This window comes from Platalea leucorodia (genome assembly GCF_965183815.1).
Source record: "Platalea leucorodia genome assembly, chromosome: 20".
Taxonomy (NCBI): Eukaryota; Metazoa; Chordata; class Aves; order Pelecaniformes; family Threskiornithidae; genus Platalea; species Platalea leucorodia.
In genome coordinates this window covers 4,677,063-4,686,126 of record NC_138842.1, presented here as the reverse complement: position 1 = coordinate 4,686,126, position 9,064 = coordinate 4,677,063, and the positions used below count along the sequence as shown (strand labels likewise).

The following is a 9,064-nucleotide window of genomic DNA, read 5'->3' as shown; positions in this document are numbered from 1 at the left end:
GAGGCCGGGGGGGCACAAGAGGCTGGGAGGGGACACGGCTGGGATGGCTGACCCCAACTGACCACAGGGATATTCCATACCGTATGGCGTCATGCTCAGTATATAAAGCTGGGGGAAGAAAAGGGGGGGGGGGGGGGGGGGAGGACAGGACACACAGACGTTCAGAGTGATGGCATTTGTCTTCCCAAGTCACTGTTACGCGTGACGGAGCCCTGCTTTCCTGGGGATGGCTGAACCCCTGCCTGCCGAGGGGAAGGAGGGAATGAATTCCTTGGTTTGCTTTGCTTACACATGCAGCTTTTGCTTTACCTATTAAAGTCTCTCTATCTCAACCCACGAGGTTTCTCTTTTACCCTTCCGATTCTCTCCCCCATCCCACCAGTTGTGTGGGGCTGAGCTGCCGGCCAGGGTTCAACCACAACACCCGCCTAGCAGATGAAGGGAAGGCAATGGATGTAGTTTTTCTGGATTTTAGAAAGGCTTTTGGTGCCATCCCTCGTAGTGTCCTTCTGGACAAGTTGTCCAGCTGTGAGATAAGCAGGTACACAGTGCCCTGGGTGAAGAACCGGCCAAATGGCAGGGCTCAAGGGATTGTAGTGAAAGGGACAACATCTGGCTGGTGACCGGTCACCAGCAGTGTTCCTCAGGGCTCCATTCTCAGGCCAGTTCTGATCAATATTTGTACCAGTTATCTGGAGGCAAGAGGTGAGTACATCCTAAGCGTGCTGATGCTGCTATACCGGGAGATGCCGTGGACTCTCTCAAGGGCCAGGAGGCCTTGCAGAGGGATATAGAGAGATTGGAGCACTGGGCAATCATTAATGGCACAAAACTGAACAAGTGCCGGAGTCTGCACCCGGGATGGAGCAATGCTGGGCACAAGTCTAAATTGGGAGAGGAGTAGCTGGAGAGCAGCCCCGCAGAAAGGGATCCGGGGTGCCGGTAACCAGATGGTCAGAAGAGGTGATTACCCCGCTGTATTCAGCGTTGGCGTGGCCTCGCCTCAAGTGCTGTGTGCAGTTCTGGGCCCCACAACTTCAAAAGGACGCGTGGGTGCCAGAATGCGTCCAGGGCAGGGCAACAGAGCTGGTGACAGGGCTGGAGGGCTTGAGGACTCTGGGTTCGTCTGGTTTGGAGAACAGGAGGCTGAGGGGACGTGGAGAGGGGGGTGCTGAGCTCTTCTCCCCAGGATCCAGGGATGGACACACGGGAACGGCTCAAAGCCGCGCCACGGGAGGTTTAGACTGGACACGAGGAAGCATTTCTTTACCAAGCGGGTGCCCAAAGCCCGGACCAGGCTTCCTGGAGAGGTGGCTGATGGCCCACGCCTGTCAGTGTGTTGAGACATTTGGACAATGCCCTTAATAATGCGCTTAATTACACGGCCAGGCAGTTAGACTAGGTAATTGTTCCGAGTCCCTTCCAACTGGAATAGTCTATTCCAGTGCTGATTTTCATGCACTGCAGTCACGACAATGAAAATTGCCGCTCCGCTGTGCCAGGCTTCCCCGGGAGCAGCACTGCTGGTGCTAGAGGCAGGAAAGCAAGAGGCGATAAGGAAAGGTGTGGCACCAAGGCTCCTGCAGCTCCCACATCGCTGCATCAAGACACATTTTTTTCCCCCGATGTCCTGCAGGACGGAGGTAGCATGCGCAATCTCCCTTTTGCCATCCCACTGATCCCAAAAAGGATCCGAAATACCTGTACGTAAGCAGGACTGTCGTGCTGTAATGATATGGAAAGCGTTTTAATGCTCTCAGCTGCTCCCCTGTTTGCATTTCAGCAGGCAGCCCGGTAAATCGGTCCCTCCAACCAGGGAACATGCGCTTCAGGGGCAGCAATGCGAGCGTTAAGCAGCATTTTTCCCCTTTGGTTAAGCATTGCTGTTGGGAAAAAAAATAAACATCCCTCAATTCTTCTCCAATGTTGAGAAGGAAGTTACTTGGGAAGAGAGAAAAGTGGTTTTATTCATGAAGTTCCCAGATTAAAAATAAGCAGCACTGAATTGCTGGTTATTCTGAATAATCCCTCTATATACAATAAGCATTAAATAATTGTGATGGTTTTTATGGTCTTAAGTCACAACTTAATGAAAATTGCCACTCCACCGCACCAGGCTTCACTGGGAGCAGTACTGCTGGTACTATATGTAACATATTATGTATATACTAATAGATATACCAATAAAGTACTATATATAATATATAATAAGCAACGCAATAATTGCTTACAACTGCTGAAGAGGCTGCCCAAAGCCACCTCCCAACGAAGAGCCACCTCTGAAGTCGCTTTCCTGCAAGGCGGGGGATCCTTGCACTGATAAATGCTTCCAGGCCCAAAGGATGATCATCCACTTTCTATTTTTAGATCATATTTTAAAGATGCTCTTTCCTGCCATGGGTTAACGCTAACTAGCTCTCTAAGTTCTCCTCTGACAACGCCACCGGACTTTTTGAAGAGTGAGGTCACCCAACTTCACCTACCACTTCCTTGATGCAGGCTTACTGCTTTTTATTTTGCATCCTGCACGGTGTACACCCAGACACTGCCCAGGCAGCACCTAGCTGCAAACCGCATCAGCTTTAGACTGGCAATTACTATTTGGTGTCTAATTAAGGGAAGGGCTGAGAAAGAATGTGGGTAAAGCTGCTGTGGCTCTAGGCCAGAACTCTTATTAAATTTTAAGTTCTTGGTTCTTCAGCCCAGATTTTCAGAACCTCATCTTGGACAAAAAGTGAAGCTTAGCCTATGCTGCCTATAAATGTGATGCTCCTGTATCACCAACAGCCTCGTCCTCTAGAAGACAAGGCTTAACAGGCAACTTGTCTTCAGAAACAGCACAGGAAGCCCCTTTTTTAACTGGAAACCTCTCTTGAGGCTGCTTCACCTGGGGCCTGCGTTCATTGCTGCAGTTAGAACACACTGCGCTAGTGTATATAATCTTCATTTACCACTAAGTTTATTTTCACATTGTTTTTCACCCGGGCCTGTATGTACAAAGACGACAGAAACACTGTAATGCCCATTAAATAGTTTTTATTCTTTAGGACATGAATTGCATTTCCACTTGTTTACAGTACTGTAAAGTGCAATGGTATTCTCATCTGCCCTCCTGTGCACATGTTCAAGTATTTAAAATGCCCAGAAAATGTTTTTTTTTTTTTTTTAATTATTTTTACAGCAGCTCAGTTATGGAGAGTTTTAATCTGGCAAAATATACCCAGATGTGCCTACAGGTTTGGGTCCTTCAATCTAACCCCCACCTGGGGATCCTCCAATACTAACTGCTAGTGGAATGCATTTCCCCATGTCTTTAGTCCACCTCCTCGATGGTTGGTCCAGAAGAAGCCCCACCAGATGGAGGAGCTCCACCACCAGGGAATCCACCAGGCATCCCGCCAGGCATCCCACCAGGCATCCCTCCTGCGCTCTGGTACAGCTTGGTGATAATGGGGTTGCACACCTTCTCCAGCTCCTTCTGCTGGTGCTCGAACTCCTCCTTCTCAGCAGTCTGAAAAAGGACAAAAGCTCAGTACCTGCTGCTTACACTGAGCACAGTCCAGAGGTTAATCCAACTGCCCTAACCTGGCTTATGTATTTCAAGAGTAGGGGCTATGATTTACAGCCTGTCTTCAGCCCCACCAAGTCAGACATGCATTAGGCTGATGCCATGAGTATTTCTGCTTGCTCTAGCTCCAACAAAACCAACCCACTGACTTAGGACTCCCTCAAATTACACCTAGAGCCTAGAGTGCTCCCAGAGCAACAGGGTCTCATTTAAGGTTAGAAAGGATCATACTTGTAAGCTAGCCAGTGTGAATTACGAGGAATTCAAAGCTATACACTTGCAAGCTGTGGTCGCTCAGACATCCAAGGAAGGTACTTGGACCAACACAAGTCTTTCGACTTCTGGTGGAAACTACGAATGGCTTTGGAATCACTTTCATCACAGCAACCAGTAGCTCTCCTCCATCCACTGGAGCTTTCTTCGTAGCTCAGTGAGACAGTAGAAGTAAACACTAACCAAACATGGAATATGACATACCTGATTCTTGTCCAGCCAGTTGATGATTTCATTGCATTTGTCCAGGATTTTCTGCTTGTCCTCATCAGAGATCTTGCCCTGGAGCTTCTCATCTTCAACAGTAGCTTTCATGTTGAATGCATAAGACTCCAGGGAGTTCTTAGAAGACACTTTATCACGCTGCTTCTCATCTTCTGCTTTGTATTTCTCTGCTTCCTGAACCATCCGCTCAATGTCTTCCTTGCTCAGCCGGCCTGCAGAACACAGCAGCGTTTCAGATCATGGTTTTCTAGACACCCGTTTTTAGTAGGGGATTATAACCACAAATGACAAAATCTAGACTTTTGGGCAGGCAGGCAATAAGAGAGGCCCATAAACTACTCAGTGCCCTCATGTTAAAACCACTTCATGGGCTGTTAGAAACTCCCAGGTTACTCCACTAAAAAACAAGGCTCGTGGTTGTAAATCAGGGTGCATACACATTATAGCAAAGTTCTGATAAAGACAGAAGGCAGAGTCTGACAAGCCAAACTGAAGGAGCTAGCCAGTCTTCCACCCTCAGAAACAGGTGATCCTTACCCTTGTCATTTGTGATTGTGATCTTGTTCTCCTTGCCAGTGCTCTTGTCCACAGCAGACACATTCAGGATGCCATTGGCATCAATATCAAAGGTTACTTCAATCTGAGGTACACCTCTGGGAGCAGGGGGAATACCGGTCAGCTCAAACTTGCCCAGCAAGTTGTTGTCCTTAGTCATAGCACGCTCTCCTTCGTACACCTAGGAAGAAAAAACAGCAAATTAAGTCATAAATTTGACCTCACGTTATTAAATCATAATGGGTTATTATCCTGAAGTGACATGGTCGCTCAGACATCCAAGGAAGGTACTTGGACCAACACAAGTCTTTCGACTTCTGGTGGAAACTACGAATGGCTTTGGAATCACTTTCATCACAGCAACCAGCTATTTACTAGCATCGCTTGCCAACAGCAAGAACACAACCCCTCCGGCCTAAGGTTTGTGTCAAGTATTAACACATGGGTCTTACAGTTATGCGAGTGCGTCATCAGTTCACCCCAGTGCTGCCTACCTGGATCAGCACGCCAGGCTGGTTGTCGGAGTAAGTAGTGAATGTCTGAGTCTGCTTGGTGGGGATGGTGGTGTTGCGTTTGATCAGGACCGTCATGACACCTCCAGCGGTCTCAATACCAAGAGACAGAGGAGTCACATCCAACAGCAGCAGATCCTGTACGTTCTCAGACTTGTCTCCAGACAGAATAGCAGCCTGAACAGCTAGGGGAAGAGAAAAACCATTAAGAGCCCTGCAACAGATACACTGCACACTACAGTTAAGCTCATGGCTCGCTCAGACATCCAAGGAAGGTTTTGGCCATCATTAGTAGACTTCTGGTGGAAACTACGAATGGCTTTGGAATCTGATTCATCATTGCAAGTCACAGCTAGCTTCTTACTGCTTTGAAAAAGTTTACCGATTCAGGTGGAAGACCTAGGGGCTACACCAGTACTGCTCTGAGACTGTAGTTCAGATAGTACAGAGTTCGCCAACACCACCACCCAACAGTCGTAGCATGCAGAAAGTGTTAGTTTTTGTCATTACCTGCACCATAAGCCACAGCTTCATCAGGATTGATGCTCTTGTTCAGCTCTTTGCCATTGAAGAAATCCTGCAGCAGTTTCTGAATCTTTGGGATACGAGTAGACCCACCAACCAGCACGATGTCATGGATCTGCGATTTGTCGAGTTTGGCATCTCGCAGGGCCTTTTCCACAGGATCCAGGGTGCCACGGAACAGATCAGCGTTCAGCTCTTCAAAGCGAGCTCTGGTAATGGATGTGTAGAAGTCAATACCCTCATAGAGAGAATCAATTTCAATACTGGCCTGCGTGCTCGAAGACAGAGTACGCTTTGCACGCTCGCATGCAGTGCGGAGGCGACGAACTGCTCTCTTGTTCTCGCTGATGTCTTTCTTGTGCTTGCGCTTGAATTCAGCGATGAAGTGGTTGACCATGCGGTTGTCAAAGTCTTCTCCACCCAAGTGAGTGTCACCTGCAGTGGATTTCACCTCAAAGATGCCATCTTCAATAGTCAGAATTGACACATCAAAGGTGCCACCTCCCAGGTCAAAGATAAGAACGTTCCTTTCAGCACCAACCTGGAAGAAGAGATCAATTTTCATAATGCTATTTGTTTTCTACTGCTAGCTTAGCAGGTTTACTACCTAGACATCAGAGACGGGATTAACTCCTTAGCATACCTTTTTGTCCAGACCATAGGCTATCGCAGCAGCTGTCGGCTCATTGATGATTCGCAGTACGTTGAGCCCTGCAATGGTTCCAGCATCTTTTGTAGCCTGACGCTGAGAGTCATTGAAATAGGCTGGTACAGTCACTACAGCATTGGTAACAGTCTGCAAAAACCAAGCAAAGAAGTCAGTTACATACTTTAACTACTCACGCATACAGATTTATTCATTACATTTCACTGAAGTCCTAAAGCTCACCTTCCCAAGATATGCTTCTGCAATTTCCTTCATTTTGGTTAAAACCATGGAAGAAATTTCTTCTGGGTAGAAGCTCTTTGTCTCGCCTTTGTACTCCACCTGGACTTTTGGTCTGCCAGCATCATTCACCACAGTGAAGGGCCAGTGCTTCATGTCAGACTGGACAACAGAATCATCAAATCTACGCCCAATCAACCGTTTTGCATCTGGAAAAGAATAGTTGGCCATATTAAATATGTTCATTCACAAGAAAGATCATGAAGCTCTTCCTAAAAAACAATGCACAAACGCCTAGAACGTTATACTTAAACTGTAATTATTACTGCCTTGTCAAGACCTAGCTGCAGGCACTGCTAAGTTTCACCTCTGGGATATGCACAAATTCATCAGTGTCACCTCACAGCCACCGCAGCAATGAAGCTACAGCTGCTGCCCCGCAAGCCACAGCGCAGTCTGGGAATTAGACCGAGACACTTAGTCACAGCCACTAATTGCCCAGAACAACCCTCAGCAAGAGTAATTTTTTACTATAAGGCACATACTTCCCCAGGACATAATAAAAATGTAACTGTTAGTAATGCAATTATATTATTCAGGCTAAAAACAAATTAGGAGTTTCGATTTCCAAGAGGAAGCTTTAACCCGGCTATCAGTCAGTAATTCTTATAACCAGGAACATCTGCCATCACCATGCTAGGCTTCTGTACACGAACTATGGAAATCTCGCAGCCTTACCAAAAACTGTATTGGTTGGATTCATCGCAACTTGGTTCTTTGCAGCATCGCCGATCAACCTCTCTGTATCTGTGAAGGCAACGTAGCTTGGCGTGGTCCGGTTACCCTGGTCATTGGCAATGATTTCCACCTTCCCGTGTTGGAACACACCAACACAGGAATAGGTGGTGCCAAGATCGATTCCGACAGCTGGTCCCTTCGACATCTTGTCTGAGGAAAAACAACAAAAATAAATAAGCGTGAGCTGTGAAATTGAACTCGAACCAAGACGTTTCGTTGCTGTTATCCCACGCTTTACCAGCAGCTGCTCTTCAGCGCATTTAAAAGCGCCACCGCTTGGCGGCCGACCACGTGGCGGAGCACGTGGCCCGGGACTCCATCTCCCGTCATGCCCCTCCCCCCTCCCGGGTCACGCGGCCGGAAGCGGACACCGTGGCTGCTGGGAAATGGAGTCCCCGCTCCGCCCCCGCGGCCTGGCGCGGCCCCGGGCCCGCTGCCACCCCGACCCACCGGGGAGACGCAGAGCCCGCCCGCCACACGGCGGTCCCGCAAGCCCGCTCCTTCCCCCCACCCCGCGCCTCCGGGGACTACAAACCCCAGCACGCCCGCCCGCCCCACAGACGCGGTACGAACCCCATCATGCCCGCCCGCCCCACGGACACAGCTCCACCTCTCCCCCCCCCCCCATCCCCAGGCGTTCCCGGCGGGAGGGAACATGGGCGCCAAGTGTCCTTTCTCCCTCCTCTCCCCCCCACGACTGTTTCAGGAGGACAAAGGGATAGAAATCGGAAAAAATAGCCCTTAGGTCGGATTTAGGAGAAAACGGTTCTGCAGAGCCGCCGCCGCACCACATGGAAAGGGAAAAAACCCACGCCGCAGCGGCAAAAGGGCCTCCACCCCCCGACCCCCCGCAGCGCAACGGCCTCTCCCGCCGCAAGGGCACCTTGGTCGGCTGGCTGGCTTCCCCCCCCCCCAGGGCCGGCGGGCCCCGTTACCTGGGCGGCGCGGTCAGGCCGGGACAGCGCAGAAGGGAAGCTACTGGGCGAAGGCTGCTGCTCAATGAGACCGGTGGGCGCCCGCCCCGCCGCCTTTATATACCGGCTCAGAACCTTCCAGAAGCGCCCGCCTCCTCTCCCCGCTCCAGCCAATCCCCAGGCGCACTCCGCCGCCCTTCCCGCCAATGGCCGCCGGCCGGAACCCGCGCCCGTGGTGACGCGCAGGAAGGGGGCGTGCCCGCCGGCCGGCCGGTATTCTCGAACCTTCATGCGCTTTCCCCTCTCCCCCACCCCAACCGCCCACCGCTCGCCCCCGCCCGCAACGGACGGGGGGGTGGGGCTTCGCCTGCGCGGGAGCCAATGAGAGCCCTCCAACGGCCGCATGCGGGTGACGACACCGACGAGCGTAGGTTGAAAGAGGGGGCGGGGGCAGCGAAAGAGCGCCAGGGAGCGAACGGGCAGCCAATCGCAACGCGGCGTCCGGAGGCTCGTTTGCATATTTCGCGCGCCTTGGGGTGAGAACGACCAATCAGATGGCGGGGCCGGCGGCTTCGTTTTCATGGAGGGCGGCGGGCAGGGGGGCACAAAATGGCGGCGCCGTGCGGGGCAGCCGGAGGCGCGGAGGGCCCTGCCCCGGGGCACGGCCCTGGGAGATCGCCCTCTGCCCCGGGGGGAATGGCGGCCTTTCTCGTTTGGACGCTCGCAGCTCGTTGCCTAACGCTCCCCAAAGGCTTCCTACAGCATTTCCTTCAGTACATCTCGCTCAGTGCGATCATCTGTGCCAGCA

The 9,064-nt window shown here is 51.0% G+C and overlaps 1 protein-coding gene across 1 annotated transcript; it reads right to left on the bottom strand.

Annotated features, from left to right (window-relative positions):
• Positions 1 to 3,021: 3,021 nt before the first annotated feature.
• Positions 3,022 to 8,400, bottom strand: HSPA8 (heat shock protein family A (Hsp70) member 8). The gene is made up of 9 exons (XM_082330549.1): positions 8,278 to 8,400; positions 7,283 to 7,492; positions 6,548 to 6,753; positions 6,302 to 6,454; positions 5,644 to 6,199; positions 5,116 to 5,318; positions 4,604 to 4,802; positions 4,046 to 4,278; positions 3,022 to 3,511 (listed from the first exon to the last, which is right to left on the bottom strand). Exons 2-9 carry the CDS (start codon positions 7,485 to 7,487, stop codon positions 3,314 to 3,316), a joined length of 1,953 nt encoding a protein of 650 aa, XP_082186675.1. The 5' UTR covers positions 7,488 to 7,492; positions 8,278 to 8,400; the 3' UTR covers positions 3,022 to 3,313.
• Positions 8,401 to 9,064: the final 664 nt, after the last annotated feature.